This window comes from Chiloscyllium punctatum, chromosome 48 (assembly GCF_047496795.1).
Source record: "Chiloscyllium punctatum isolate Juve2018m chromosome 48, sChiPun1.3, whole genome shotgun sequence".
NCBI classification, from domain to species: domain Eukaryota; kingdom Metazoa; phylum Chordata; class Chondrichthyes; order Orectolobiformes; family Hemiscylliidae; genus Chiloscyllium; species Chiloscyllium punctatum.
In genome coordinates this window covers 60,601,152-60,617,564 of record NC_092786.1, presented here as the reverse complement: position 1 = coordinate 60,617,564, position 16,413 = coordinate 60,601,152, and the positions used below count along the sequence as shown (strand labels likewise).

At 42.8% G+C, this 16,413-nt stretch overlaps 1 protein-coding gene across 5 annotated transcripts in view; it reads right to left on the bottom strand.

Annotated features, from left to right (window-relative positions):
* c48h15orf40 (chromosome 48 C15orf40 homolog) overlaps positions 1–16,413 on the bottom strand; it is a 42,922-nt gene that overhangs the window by 17,557 nt on the left and 8,952 nt on the right. The window contains exons 4-5 of one of the 5 annotated variants that reach the window (XR_011955961.1): positions 14,848–15,135; positions 13,413–13,606 (exon numbers count right to left, since the gene is read on the bottom strand). Coding sequence is in view for 2 of the 5 variants with exons in the window: in XM_072565406.1 (XP_072421507.1) it covers positions 15,040–15,135 (96 nt within the window). In the remaining 3 variants the exon portion in view is untranslated. Of the gene's footprint in view, positions 1–13,412; positions 15,136–16,413 lie in introns of those variants that run through there. The other 4 variants (XR_011955962.1, XR_011955963.1, XM_072565407.1 and 1 more) reach the window with 4 other exon arrangements.

Sequence of the window (16,413 nt, the reverse complement as noted above, 5' to 3'; positions counted from 1 at the left end):
TGTGTTACTTTTTTTAGATTACTTACAGTGTGGAAACAGGCCCTTCGGCCCAACAAGTCCACAGCGCCCCGCCGAAGCGTAACCCACCCATACCCCTACATCTACATTTACCCCTTACCTAACACTATGGGCAATTTAGCATAGCCAATTCACCTGGCCTGCACATCTTTGGACTGTGGGAGGAAACCGGAGCACCCGGAGGAAACCCACGCAGACACGGGGAGAACGTGCAAACTCCACACAGTCAGTCCCCTGAGGCGGGAATTGAACCCGGGTCTCAGGCGCTGTGAGGCAGCAGTGCTAACCACTGTGCCACCGTGCCGCCCACTTCTTCCAGACAAACAACTTGTGGCAAATGAAAAGCAACAAGTAATTCTCCTAATAGCTTGTGAACTCACAGCTTTTTCTGTCATTAGGTGCCTAATGTTTCCTGAGGCACCAGATACTAAAATCTTTCAAGAATTGACAGATAAAGTTACGAAATATTACAATCCCAAGCCTCCTCTAACTGCGAGACACTATTGTTTATACTTGAAAATTCGAAAACCAGGGGAATCTGTATCAGGATGTTTGACTAGGTTAAGATGACTGGTAGACCATCTGTGACTTTGATTTAATCCTTAATGAGATGCTAAGAAACCATTTGATATGTGGGCTTAATGTTGCCCATAGATTTATGGGCGGCACGGTGGCACAGTGGTTAGCACTGCTGCCTCACAGCGCTAGAGATCTGGGTTCAATTCCCGCCTCAGGCGACTCTCTGTGTGGAGTTTGCACATTCTCCCCGTGTCTGCGTGGGTTTCCTCCGGGTGCTCCGGTTTCCTCCCACACTCCAAAGATGTGCAGGTCAGGTGAATTGGCCATGCTAAATTGCCCGTAGTGTTAGGTAAGGGTGATGTAGGGGTATGGGTGGGTTGCGCTTCGGCGGGTGCGGTGTGGACTTGTTGGGCCGAAGGGCCTGTTTCCACACTGCAAGTAATCTAATCTAATCTAATTTCAATTAAGTGCTACAACTGGCTTTATCATTGGGAAATGGAGTATATGAATTGCATGGTATTCCAACAGAAGTGGACATCCTCACCAGTCTGACTGAGCTTGGGGAAAACCACTTGAGTGCAGGCAGTTGTATAGCCTCACTCAGGACATATCCTGAAGAGAGGGATTCAAGGTTGGTCCACTGCAAACCCCAAAACAAAGCTAAGCCCGGTCAAACAGTTAAGATTTTCTTCAGAATCCTGGCTGGCAGGAGATTTGATACCCTGGAAGTCTACCTACATCTGGTTTGGAACAAATAAATTGTTTCTGATTTTGATGTTGCTAAGCAATCAAAAAAAAAATCAAGTTCATTTGTCACTCAGTTCTGATGAAGTCGATACTGACGCAGCTGTATTGACTCCAGACAAAAGGGGTAGCCATGCGCACCCGCATGGGCCCCAGCTATGCCTGTCTCTTTGTCAGCTACATAGCACAGTCTATCTTCTGCAGTTACACTGGCACCACTCCCCACCTTTGCCTCCGGTGCCACTTTGTGCTCCCACAAGGAGGTTGAATAGTTCATCAACTTCACCAACACATTCTACCCTGACCTTAAATTCACCTGGACCACCTCCCTCTCTCCCCCTCCTGGACCTCTCCATCAATAGTGACCAATTCAACACTGACATTTTCACAAACCCGTCTCCCACAGCTACACTTCCTCCCACCCTGCCCCCTGCAAAAATGCTATCCCTTACTCCCAATTCCTTTGCCTTTGCCACATCTGCTCCCAGGAGGACCAGTTCCACCACAGAACACACCAGATGGCCTCCTTCTTTAACAACCGCAATTTCCCCTCCCACGTGGTTGATGATGCCCTCCAGCACACCTCATCTACTTCCCGTACCTCTGCCCTTGAACCCCACCCCTCCAACAGCAATAAGGACAGAACCCCCCATTCCTTATCTTCCACACCACCAACCTCTGTATATATCGCATCATTCTCCGCCATTTCTGCCACCTACAAATGCACCCCACCACCAGAGATATATTTCCCTCCCCACCCCTGTCCGCTTTCCGTAAAGACTGTTCCCTCCGCGACTACCTCGTCAGGTCTGTGCGCCCCCAACAACCGACCCTCCCCTCCTGGCACCTTCCCCGTCCACTGCAGGAATTGCAAAACCTGTGCCTACACTTCCCCCCTCACCTTTGTCCAAGATCCCAGTACAGCCTTCCACATCCATCAAAGCTTCACCTGCACTTCCACATGTCACTTACTGTACCCATTTGCTCCTGATACAGTCTCCTCTACACTGGGAAACAGGACACCTACTCGTTCCTGTAGAGCGCTTCAGAGAACATCTCCAGGCTACCACCACCAACGAACCCCACTGCTCCATGGCCAAACAATTCAACTCCCCCTCCCACTCTGCCAAAGACATGCAGGTCCTGAGTCTCCTCCATTGCCAAACCCATACCACCCGACGCCTGGAGGAAGATCACCTCATCATTCACCTGGGGACCCTCCAACTCTATGGTATCAATGTGGATTTCACCAGTTTCCTTATTCCTTCTCCCTCCACCATACCCCAGTTCCAACCTTCCAGCTCAGCACCATCCTCATGACCTGTCCCATCTAACCATCTTCTTTCTGCACCACCCTCCCCTCTGACCTATCACTTTTATCCCACCTCCATCCACCTATTGCACTCTCAGCTACCTTCTCCTAGACCCAATCTCTCCACCCCCTAGGCTCCCAGCCTCATTCCTGATGAAGGGCTTTTGCCTGAAACGTTGATTTTCCTACTCCTCGGCTGCTGCCTGACCTGCTGTGCTTTTCCAGCACCATTCTAATCCAGACTCTAATCTCCAGCAACTGCAGTACTCACTTTCGCCCAGCTGTATCAGTGATTGCAGAATCAGTCTTTCAAAAAATTCACTCTGGACTCCAGCCCCTAAGTTTGCATTAGACCTCAGCTAGGCTGAGAACCTATACCGGGAATAATTTACAGATTAAGGGTACAATTTCCATTCTGGTCTCTTAACAGAACCAGCTGCTTCTCATATCAATGATTGGAGTAAAGGCTCAGGTCCAAGCTTGATGGAATGAAATTGATTGTGAGAGGTTAACCTAGATTGGCTCAACACTTTTCAGTTAGAAAATGGCTGCCTGAGTGAGGTCCTAATTAAATGCCCAGAAGTCTTCCAGGAATGTTCAGGGGCTATCAGAGGAGCCAAGACCACCTTCCATGTCGATTAGGAAACATTTTCACAAGTCTGCAAGGCCTGCCCAGTGCCATTTGCCTTTTGGGCAAGTAAAGACAGAAATCAGTCGGTTGGAAAGTGAAGGAATCATCAAACCAGTCCAATTTGCAGAATGGATTTTGTCCATTTTTATCCTTGGTATTTATCCAACTGCGAAAAGTGTTTACTGTTTGATACCCAGTCCCGTGGATAGAGGATTTATATGCAAAGCTGGCAGGGGTTGCTGTCCTTCACAAAGCTGTATATGAGCCACATTTACTTGCAAATCCCACAATTAATACCCATAAAAGCTTAAACAATATACAAGACTGCCATTGGCGGGGGGGGGGGGGGGGGGGGGGGGGGGGAGTACCTTCAGCCTAGTTAATATTTCAGTTGATGGTGCAGAACATTTTGCAAGGCCTATCTCAGGTCACCATTTACCTAGATGATGTCCTAATAACAGTGAAAACAAATAAAGAACACTTAGGGATCTTGGATTTAATCCTAAGGCATTTTTCCAAGGCAGTCATAAGCCCTCAGAAGGGAATAATACAAGTTCTAGGCACCCCCCAAGAATCCCACTTGGGCTACAGAACTGACAACACCTGTTGTTACCTGGGTTACACCTGTTGGTAGATAAAGTGAGGGAGAGCAAATGTGTCCCAGCTCCAATGTCTGTTCAGAAGCTTAGGTCATTTCTTGGGCTGGTAAATTATTATGGAAAGTTCATACATTACCTGGCCTCCATCCTGGCACCTTTGTATCTACTCCTAAAATAGTATTCTAAAATTACCTCCTAAAAGATATGGTCACCTGGGAAATGGTCACATAATCAGCCCTATCTTTCAGTGAAGTAAAGGAATAGCTATCATCCTTTGAAGTTTTGGCACACTATGATCCCAAGACAGATCGGTATTGACAAGTGATGCTTCCCCAAAAGGCATTGGGGTAGTATTAACACATTGGTGGTCCAATGGAGAGGAACGCCCAATAGCATATGTATCCAGAACTTCAACTAATGCAGAGCATAAAACCGCCCAGATAGAGAAAGGAGGATTGGTGGTCATATTTAGGGTCAGGTAGATGAAAATTTGTGATATTCATGGACCACAAGTCGCTATTTGGCTGGCTAAAAGAGGACAAGGTACTGTCAACCTTGGCTTTGGGATGTATTCAGCAGTGGGCTCTAATACTAAATGCTTATAATTACAAGTTGGAACACCGTCTTGAAAGCCATGTAGCGAATGCAGTACAATGAACTGCCTCCCTTTAGCAGATACACCACCTGTGATACCCACAGTGGAAGAGTCTGCAATGTTATGTTTTCTGGACACCCTCCCAGTAACAGTTGACAATATCTGAGTTTGGACACAGAAACAACTGGTGGTGATGGGAGAAACCAAAGGACCGTCACAACTAGAATTGAAATGTTTTTGGATATAGAGAGACCCACTCACAGTAGAGGATGGCATATTATTAAGTGGGGCAAGAATGATTATCCTGAGGAAAGGTCATGGCCAAATAATGACTGAACTCCACCAGGGTTACTCAGGGGTCTCCAAAATGGAGATGCTGGTGAGACGTTATATCTAGTGTCCAGGCTTGGACGCAGACATAGGCATGTTGGTGGGGCAGTGCCTAGAATGCCAATAAGGACAAAAATGACTGTGAACAGCTCCCCACATTCGTGGGAATGGCTATGTAAACCTTGGCCTCTGTTACATGTCAGCTATGCAGATCCTTTCATAGGTTCAATGTTCTTAAGTCATTCTAGACTTCCACTTCCTAAAGTCTAATGGGATTTGACATATAAGGAGAACTCCATATCACCCATCATCCAATGGTCTGGCAGAAGGAACAGTCCAAAGTTTGAAGACTGGCTTGAAGAAACAGCCTACAGCCTTGCTAGATACTGAGCTGTCATAATTCCTATTTTATTCTAAGATTATGCTACATGCAACTACAGATATAGATTGGTAGAGTAGCTAATGGGTAGAAGACTCCTCACCAGATTAAGTCTGATATTCCTGAATCTAGAGGAGATGAAATTTGGTGTAAGAATCATGGAAATGGCCCTGTATGGGTAAGAGGTATGGTCGACACAAGGTCAGCACCAGTGACGTATGAAGTTCAGGTTAGTGCTACAGTCCTGAAAAAGCATGTGGACCATATGAAAACCAAAAATTTGCAAATGCTGCAGGAGCAAAATGTGCCTTGCCCCATGGAACAGTCAGAAAGGCTGTTGAAATCCGTGAGTTCACCCTCTCCATTTGGTGTTGATGAGTTCTCAGAATCAGAGATAGTCATGATGGATGCAGCTGCTTCTATGCCTTTTCCGCTGGAAGAAGAGTGAACTTCTACCAAGGCACTCCTAATTCAAGAGGCGGGCTCCTGTGCATTACAGGCCATCCAGAACGGACGCCAAGTCAGAGGTACCTACCTAGTGAAAACCAATGCAAAAACAACCCAGGAAGCTCTCCAAGAAAAAGGACCGGCTTATGTCCCTGGACTCAATGGGGAGGGACGTAGTGACTGTAATGAAATCATCCAGCTGAATCTCACAGAACATGAATTCTCTGATTGGACCAAATTAGCAGTCCAATCATGGAGCCCTACCTGACAGATAGAAAGGGGAGTGTATAACTGAATAAAGATTTGTACACGTGTTGTCTTTCACTGTGTCTCACACATGCACACACACAACATGGGTGCTGGGGAAAAAGAAATAGTAAGCACTACCGCAGTTAGGCAGTAGTGTGGGGACAATGTTAAAAAAAGGAATAGGAGTGTTAGATATCCTGTTAAGAGAAAAGAACAGGTGACTCAGAGGTTGTGTTCACTCTAAGAACTGGCTCTGAGGAAGCTAAGAAAAAAAACAAAATAAATAAAAATAAAAAAAGAAAGGGGAGTGTGTATTTCCCCCTTCAATTCTATTTGATTTAATCCCTACCCCTTCACTTTTTTTTCACATAAGCATTGCCCTTATGGGGCTCTGCTTGTTACTGGTTTCCTGACCACAAGGGTGTTTTTCCTGGTGATGAAAATATTGAATAAAATTATTTGTCTTCACTGAGTCCTTGCACTTACACAGACAAAACACAGGTCTTGTGGGGAAAAAGAAACACAAATGTAGTCTGGGACTAAAAAAAATAAGAAAAATGAAAAAGGGGAGTATTAGAGATACTAACACTCAGAGCTGATTCTGAAGAGGCAGTACTGAAGTTAAGGACTTTAAGTATAAATATTGGGTGGCAGGTTATCATCTCTTGGGAGTTAATTCAGAGACAATGTTGAATTTCACCATGACTGCCTACTTTCACTAAAGTGGTTTCTAAGATGATAAGAACTGATTCACATTATCCAATGGTTTGTCATGAATCGTGATGGTCAGGGACTGTGCAGTGAGAGTAGGGTGGTTGATGACCTTTATCTTCCAAATGTTTAGCCTAGGGATTATTCTCTCATACCCATCTGTGAATGTCGAAGGTTTAGAGCTTGCCTTGCGAGTGACTGCATACACTGGAATCACTTGTTTACTGCAGTTCAATGACAGAGGTTGGGCTGGTCTTTCCTCTGAATGGGATGTTGCATGGAGATGGGATGGAATGTTGTGGTAAGAAAGACAGAGAAGGACATTAGTTGAATGACACAACCTTGCTTGATTCTGATTTGCACATATACTTGGTTTGTGGTAGATCCATTGGTGAGGACTGTAGCTTGGATGTTGTAATGCAGCAGGCAAAGAATAGTAATAAATTTCTGAAGGTAGCCAAATTTGAAATGGATAATCCATAGCCTTTTCTGTTTGACAAAGTTGAAAGCCTTTATGAAGTCAAAGAAGGCCATTAATAGAGGTTGTGCTTTCTCTCTGCAGTTTCCTTGGCTGTCTTATTGTGAAGATCATGTCCACTGTGCCTCTTGAAGGGCAGAATCCACGCTCTTCAACCATCAGGAGGCAATGGAGGAGGATGTTTGCAATTACATTCCTTGTGGTGCTCAGCCGAGAGCCCCCTCTGTAACTACCCATTATCAGTCTAATCTCAAATATGTCATATGGCTTCCTCAACATCGTGTTGGGCTGGGGTTGTGTTTACCATGGGATGTGAACGAGAGCATCCACACTGAGTCCTCAGTCTCAGTTGCAAGATCCTTGAAATGCTTCTTCCAATAAGCGCTGACTGTGTATCTGTAGTTCAAGCGTGCAGTTCTATTCTTAGTTCTCAGTGGGATAGATTTTTGGGTGCTTGTGGAGCTAGACCTTTACAGATCGGTGATTTCACAATAACGCCAGGCCAGATCACTGTTGGTTAGTGTGAAGAACACCAGGCCAGTGCTGGTCAGTGAAAGAACTCCATGCCAGAGGTGGTCAGTGTGATATTCCTGAGCACTGCTGGTGAGTGCAAGATTCCAATCCAGTGAGAGAACCTCATGCCAGAGGCTGTCAGTGTGAAACCCAAGGTCACTGCTGGTCAGTATAAAAGCCCAAGCCAGCATTAATCACCTTAACTTCAGACGAGTATTTGTCAATGTGAAATTCTAGTCCACTGGATGTCCATGTGAGACTCTAAGCCTGTGCTGATCGGTTTAATGAACACACAGCTTTGAAATATCACCATGAGCTTCAGGACACTGAATTACGGTCTCTAATAATTTTCTAAACTTGACACTAGTGTGATTACAACTGCTGTATTCTGGATTAATAGATTGGGCTAGGAGTTAAAGATGAGCAACACAACGTTCTAGGCTCAGAGCATAGAACAGCAAATCTGAAAGCACAAGCAGAATTTGTCCTTACCTCACAGTCGCTTTTCACTACAAATAACATTGTAGGGACAATATATATTGACCTTGGAGGCAGAACAACATTGGTCTACAAGAATAATGTCTGGATTTCAGCAGTTATGAGGAGAAACTACACAAATTCGGCCTGCTTTGTTCGAGAATTTCTAAGGTTAAGGTGTGATCTGATCAGACTCTTCAAGAAATTAACAGGAAAAGACAGGGTAGACAAACCATTTCCACGGTTTGGGGATTCTAGACCTAGGGGGCACAGTCTGAGAATTAGGGCCAGACCATTCAGGGGTGATGTTAGGCAAATATATGGAATTAAGGCATACATCAGCTATGATCTCATTGAAAGAGGAAACAAGTTCAAGAGCCTACTTCACTCTCTACGGATCCATGCACCTGCTGCTCTGCTATAGGAGAGGTCATAGGAGCCTTGATGAATTACCACAGTACATCATCGAGGTGGTATGCACTGTAAACCCACAGCTTTTTATTTTGCTGTATTTTAGATTGTTCACTGAAATTAGGGAATGACTTTTAATAAACAAAGATTATGGAAAGGATTGCTGCAATTTATTTAAAAGCAAGTTACCTGACACTTAGCGTAAATGTTGTTTGTTCACACAGGAGGAAGATTCACTGAAGATAAGTTGAAGTGAGGGACATGTATGAAATGGGATTTGAATGGCAACAAGTAGCTGATGGGTCTGGGGAATGATAAGAGCCTTCTGCCCACCAACAATATGATCTGCACTCAGGGAGCTGAAGCTTGTGCTATGACTGTTTGATCAGAACCAATGGACCTCCGAAAAGGAAGGAGCTATCCTTCCCTCTGTAATTAAAATACCTCAAGCTTCAAGTCCGTTTATTCCTCTTCATCTGTTGCTTTAAGCTGTATCCAGCAAGTCATATACTTCATAACTCTGAACCAGTCGCTCTGTGCCTCCTACAAGCAAGTGAAAATACCTGAAGAAAGAAAGGTCACCAAATAGCAAGTCTTGGCAAGCCAAAAGATTAATCTTAGCAAACACTTTGGAAAAGGGGCCATTGAACCGCCTTCCCAGACTTCTGCTCCACCCTTAAAACCAACTTTATGTGTTTGTCTGAATATCTATAGGAGTTCTAACTAGTTGACTTTTCTGTCAGCAATTAAAATAGATTCTAGCTATAGGTTAAAAAAATTATTTGTAATAACTTGTAAGTTTTGTTAGGTACGAAAACCTGGTCTGTGCTTTCTCAACCCAGGTCTAAAACAGAATTAAACTGGGGAATTTTGCATACTTTTATTAAACCTTTAACTTTTGTGACAACGCCAGGGACATCAGGGCTTGATTTCCAGTGTGCTACCTCGGTGAGGTACAATTATACTGCTGTCACTGTATCAGTGTGAAGGGAGTGAATATTCAAAGTGCTAGATGGACTGCCAATCAAGCAGAGCTTCTGCGTCCTGGATAGTGCTGAACTTCGAGCATTGTTGTGGCATGGAGAGTATTCTGTCACATTCCTGACTTATGCTTTGCAGATGGTGGAAAGGAGACAGGTGAAGAATTATTCTCCACAGAATTCCTAACTTCTGACCCATTTCTGTGACCACAGAATGTATATGGCTGATTCAGTTTAGTTTCTGATAATGGTTAAAGGATATTGATAGAAGAGGATTTGGCAATGCTAATGCAAATGAATGTGAAGGAGAGAGGCCACATTCTCTCATTTAATATGGTCTTTGCCTGGTACTTAAGTGGCAAATACAACACGTCAACCCACTCTGGATGTTGTCCAGTATCTGGAGAATCACAACTGTTGAAGAACAATCATGGTCAGCCTTCTGACCATATAACAGAGGGAATGTCATTGATAAAGCAGCCGAAAATGGTTAGGCCTAGGACACTACACTGCAGATCTCCTGCAGAGATGTCCTGGGACTAAAATTTTTGACCTCTAACAACAAGCATCTTCATTAGTGATAGGTACAAGTTCAACCATTGGAACTTTCCTCCCTTGATTCCCACTGAATCCTGTTTAGCTAGGGCTCTTTCATGCCACATTTAGTCAAATGCTGTCTTGATGTCAAGAGCAGTGAATCCCATCTCACCTCTGGAGTTCAGCTCTTTTGTGTAATTAAACCAAGGTCAGAGTTGATTTATTATGGCAGATTTCAAATGGAGTGTGAGTGAGACGTTTGTTTGACAGCATTGTCGATGATCTCTTCCATCATTTTACTAATAATCAAGAGCAGATCAAAAGGGTGCTAATTGGTTAGGTTGGATTTGACCTGAGTTTTGTGGGTTAGACATAACTAGGCAATTTTCCTGGGTAAGACGACAGTGTTGAAGCTTTACTGGACCAGCTTGGCTAGAGGCATGGCAAGTTCTGGAGCACAAGCCTTCAATATTGTTGATAGAAGGTTATCAGGTCCCATACCTTTTGAAGTATCTAGTGCCTTATGCTGTTTCTTGATACCATGTGGAGTAAATTAAATTTTCTGAATCTACAATTCACTGGTGAAGGTCAAGATGGATCACCCACTTCTGGCTGAAGGTGGAAGCAGATGTTTTAACCTGGTCATTTTCAACGATGTGCTGGACTTCCCCATATTTGAGGGTGGGGGAGTTGCTGCTCCATATTCACACCACTCTTTGGGTAAAGAGACATTTTCTGTATTTCCTATTGGATTTCATGATAACGATGACATATTGATCACCCACAAGAGAAAATATTCTCTTTCTAGCCACGCTTTCAAAAGCTTTCATAACTTAAGATCCTCTAGGTCACCCATCAATATTCTTTTTCAAAATGGTAGAAACCCAGCCTCTATATTTTCCTGCTACGCATATCCACAAATTTCTGATCTCATTCTTGTACTCTTTTGCTGGAGCCTCTCCAATATCTTCCTACCCTTTTACATAAGGTGAGCAGAATTGCACTCATCAATACAGTCCAATCAAAGTTCAATACAAGTTTAGCTTAACTCGCATGTTTCCAATTCTATTCTTCTAAAAACAACAGTTAGATCGGGTGGACAGGGAGAGCCTTTTTCCAAGTATGGCGACGGTAAGCACGAGGGGGCATAGCTTTAAATTGAGGGGTGATAGATATAGGACAGATGTCAGAGGTAGTTTATTTACTCAGAGAGTAGTAAGGGTATGGAATGCTTTGCCTGCAACGGTAGTAGATTCGCCAACTTTAAGTACATTTAAGTCGTCACTGGACAAGCATTTGGATGTACATGGAATAGTGTAGGTTAGATGGGCTTCAGATTGGTCGGCGCAACATCGAGGGCCAAAGGGCCTGTACTGCGCTGTAATGTTCTAGGTTCTAATGGCGAGTGTTTGATTACTTCTTCCCGCATCATAACAATTCTGTGGTGGAACCTTTAATCATTGATGTATTTGGACTTGAAGATCCCTTTGCTCCTCTACCCACCCAGGTAGTGGGTTTTTTAAATAACAAAAAGGATTGAGGAAGGCAGAGATTTTAGTAAGTCTTCAATAAGGCTTCACATGGTACATTAATTAAAAAGGTGGGAGAAAGTGAGGACTGCAGATGCTGGAGATCAGAATTGAAAGCGTGGCGCTGGAAAAGCACAGCAGGTCAGACAGCATCCGAAGAGCAGGATGATCAGCCTGATGAAGGGTTTATGCCAGAAACATCGATTCCCCTTCTCCTTGGATGCTGCCTGACCTGCTGTGCTTTTCCAGCGCCAGCCTCTCTACTGATTAAAAAGGTGAGATCACACGGAATACAGGGAGAACTAGCCATTTGGGTACAGAACTAGCTCGAAGACAGAAGTCAGAGGGTAGAGTCAGAGAGTTGCTTTTCAGACTGGAGGCCTGTGCCACAAGAATTGTCGCTGGGTCCTCTGCTTTTTGTCATTTATATAAATGATTTGGATGTGAACATAGGAGGTATGGTTAATAAGTTTGCAGATGACATCAAAATTGGAAGTGTAGTGGACAATAAAGGTTATCTCAGCGTACAACAGGATCTTGATCAGAAGGAGTTTAAGTTGTATAAATGTGAGGTGCTATATTTTGGAAAAGGCAAATCAGGGCAGAATTTATATACGTAATGGCAAGGTCCTGGGGAGTACTGGAGTGCAGGTTCATAGTTTCTTGAAAATAGTGGTGCAGGATAGTGAAGGCAGCACTGAAGGCTTGCCTTTATTGGTCAGTGCATTGCATATAGACATTGGTACAGGACATTGGTTAGGCCATTGCTGGAATACTGCATTCAATTCAAGTCTCCCTGCTATAGGAAGGATATTGTGAATCTTGAAAGGGTTCAGAAAAGATTGACAAGGATGTTGCCAGGGTTGGAGGGTTTCAGCTATAGGGAGAGGTTGAATTGGCTGGAGCTTTTACCTACATCATTTGAGACTGAGGGGTGACCTTATAGAAGTTTATAAAAATCATGAGAGGCATAAATATTCCCTGTCTAAGGTTATTACCCAGGGTAGCGGAGTCCAAAACTAGAGGTCATAGGTTTAAAGGTGACAGGGGAAAGATATGAAAGGGACTCGAGGAGCAACGTTTTCATGCGAGGTGGTGCATGTATGGAATGAACTCTCAGAGTAAGTGGTGGAGGCTGGTATAATAACATTTTTTAAAAAAGCATCTGGATAGGTATATGAATAGGAAGGTTTACAGGGATATGGGCCAAATGCTGGTAAATGGGAATGATTAATTTAGGATATCTGGTTGGTGTGGATGAATTAGACTGAAGGGTCTGTTTCCATGCTCTATGACTCTATAACGTGAGACCCCTATTCATTCTATCAAAATGGCTCCCACATGTATTGAGCATCATTTGCAAATTATTTGTCTATTTTCTAAGTTTAATTAATGCCCTCCTGTAATATGTTAGCGTTCCTCGGTATTAACTAGCCCCCAACTTAGGATCATCTGTGAATTTAGTGTTGTGTCCATAATTCCAAACTGTTCATGTAAATTCCAAATTTAGTTAACACCTTTCACAGCAGTACTTTTAAATCTAGACACCACAGGTAATTTCAATGTGATCAGATAATCCATATGACTACGGAGGGATGAATTTTAACCCAGAACCCCAGGGTCAAATACCCAGTTCCTCCTCGAGTCATGTTAGCTGCAAGGTTAAATGGAGCTGCAGCCTGTTAACTCTGGCACAATAGCACCATTACGTTGAACAGGCCATTCCACCAACTGCTCCATGTTAGTGTTTATGACACACACAAGCATCTTTCCATCCTTTCTCCTTCGTGCTTCCCCTTAAATGAATCTTTGCCCCTGACAGCAGAGCCCAGCATGATTACCTGGCTTGAAAAGAGAAAGTAAGGTTGAGGTGTTCAGGAAATGCTCCATCTGCAGAGATCACAAGGCTCTGGCTAGTCAAACAATAGGACACACTCCTTACATGACAAAGGGTAGTTCAAACAAAAGTAATTTATTTCCATTTTGGCACACATTACAGTGAAGATTAAGAAGCTTATCTGTTATCTCGGTCACTGACCAAGGGCACCTTTGCCTGCGATTGTTTGGAGACATCATGAATCTCATGTTGTTTCACACAGTCACTGCTCTTCATTGCCTCTCCTGGACTCTGGCACCCTCTGCAGCTGCTGCCAGAAAATGCAGCAAATCAGGCCACAGCATTACATCTCTTAACAGCTGAAATAATTGCTGATATAGATTTTTTTGAACATCATTCTGTAAAACCACATCAGTTAATCATGGCCATGGAGGGAACATTCACACCCTACAGTTAAATCAGCTTCCAAACCCTTCCATTATGTCACAATATTCTTAAAGTGAAGACTAATTAATGGGCTGAATGGCCTCTTTTCACACTGTAAGGATTCTGTGAACATGAAATTACAAAAATAAACAGCCACACATTTTTAAAACTCTGCACTGATGAAATTGAAGTATGCAGTGATGACTAAACAAAACACTCAGTGGCACAGTAAATAAAAATTGAGAGGAGAAACAAAACTACCAGATGAACATGAACTACATGAACAACAAATCTCAGAAGAGGAGAACAGGTGTGTGCACAGCCATGTGCAAAACCACCATTCCATGATTGTTCAGCTTGAAAAGTACACTTCAGCATTTCAAAAGGCAATACTGTAAATTCTAATGCTTACCAATGACTATCACTGTTTCATGAAACATTTCATGAAAACTACCATTTCCTAAAATATAATTATGTTCATTGTCACCAGAATATGATAGCAGTAAATGAATTTCAGTAACCCCAAGATTGCAACCACTTCTAATTGAGCCAAATTCTTGATTAATTTCACGTGCACGGCTGCCTGAGGCTCAGCATTCTTCCAACAATTTTAATTTTGTTTTCTAACCAGCTGGTCTACTCAGTTCCCAAACACATCAACGTTCACAGAGGAAAATACTTGAAATTATACAATGTATTATCACATTTCAGATGACTGAAGAGCACTAACTTGCTATGAGGGCACAAACCAGAGCCACTCTGCAGCCAGTATCACATGGATGTCAATGTGATCACCACACTGTTGATCATCTGTTGGGAGAGCTGGCTGAGAACTTCCTGCTCTGACTGTACTGTCATGGCATTTTTCAACACACAGCTGAACCAGTGAATCTCACAGATGGGGTCATTGAAATATTAACCAATCTGGGACATAAACATCATAAACTATTGTTAACCCCATCATGAACAATGATTTTTAATTAAGAAGAATTGAGGTCTGTGCACATGAGTTCCCATTACAAGTAATCCTGAGCAATGCAAGAATTAATGCACAGTCCTGAGCAGTTAAATAACCAAATAGTTCCAAATCCATAAATTTAAATAAAACAAACAAACAAACTATACCTGGAATTGTTCACACCTGGATTTGATGGTTAGTGTCAGTTAGCCAAGATTCATCGGATGAAACTTCTGATGAGATAAATTGAGCACATATCTCACACACATTTTCTTTAGACAGCGAAGTTTTCATTTAATTGTCTGGTTCTGAAATCATTATCCAGGTTGCTCCTCTGCTTCAAGGTCCTGCTTCTTACACTAGCTTGTAGTAGCTGCGGTCCTGAGTCTTTCTTGCACTTCTTCTGGAGTCAATAAGGCCAGAATCTTCACCACTTTCTGACGTGATCTGCAACCCTTCAAAAAGATTAGCAGTCTGGGAATAGTTTTGTGCAGAAAGAAACGTAAGACTCCACAGTCAACATTGAATTTTAAACTGTTTAACCATGCAGCTCAGGAGAATATAGGAAGAAATTGCAAGTATCAAGGTCAACAGTCAAAGGTTAAGAAAATTTGATCAACCCAAGGTCAAATTTAGCCATTTTCACCCAACTCCTTGCAACCAAGTGGAGACTATGAATCTGTGTGAAGGCTGGACATATATAGTGCATCCATCTGGACAGACAGATGAACACTCTCAGCAATTATGACATTAGGGCATAAGATCACGAGGTGAAAGCATGCATGTCAATGCCAAAACACACCGTGGTAGAAGGACATTCTCCCTCAACCACTACTCTTTCATAAGTGAATGATTTGGGAAGCATTTCCTGAAAAAAGTAATGGAAACACATTTGATCAGAACATTCAAATAGGAACTGCATAATACTTGAAAGGAATAAAATCTCAGGGCTATGAGGAAAGAGCAGTGGTAATTGGATAGGTTCTCCAAAGAGCTGGCAGAGCTTGATGGGGTAGAAGCCTCCCTTCTTGTATCATTCTATACCGCTAAGTGCCCAAAATCAGCCTCATATTACAAGGAATTCAGACATCAAGGAGTGCTCAGCAACTTTGGTAGGAAAAGGAACAAAATTTCTTCAGTTGCTGACATCACATGTACTTCTCTCCCCTCAGATTTCTTTTATTCCTTCCTCACTAAAAAAGGTCAGAATTTGTTAGATATCCTTGATTACCTTGGAGAGGAGTGACTTGCTTGATTATTTGACAGGGTAACCAAGAGTCAACCACATTACAGTAGGTCAGGAGTCACTTGTAGGCCAGATCAGGTAAGGATGGAGATTTCATTCCCTGAAAAGGACATTACTGAACCAGATGTGTTTTTACAACAAAAATAGTTTCATGGTCACCATCACTGATACTAACATTCACATTCCAGATTTATTGATTGAACTTAAATTCCACTAGCTGACATGATGAAATTTGAATCCATATCCCCAGAGGTTAAAATTGAGTTTCTGGTTTACTTGTCCAGTGAAATTACCACTATGTCAAAAATTATTGAAGAAGCTGCCATTAATTTTAAACAATCTGTTTTTACCAGCAGTAATGACCTAGAACTGGTTTCCTATTCAGTTTCCTATTCAGAGGAATTTTGTGAAATGGGAAGGCCGCAAGATGAGGGAATAAAAAAGTGCGTCTGATAACAATTTTTTTGAATACAAGGATCATACAATA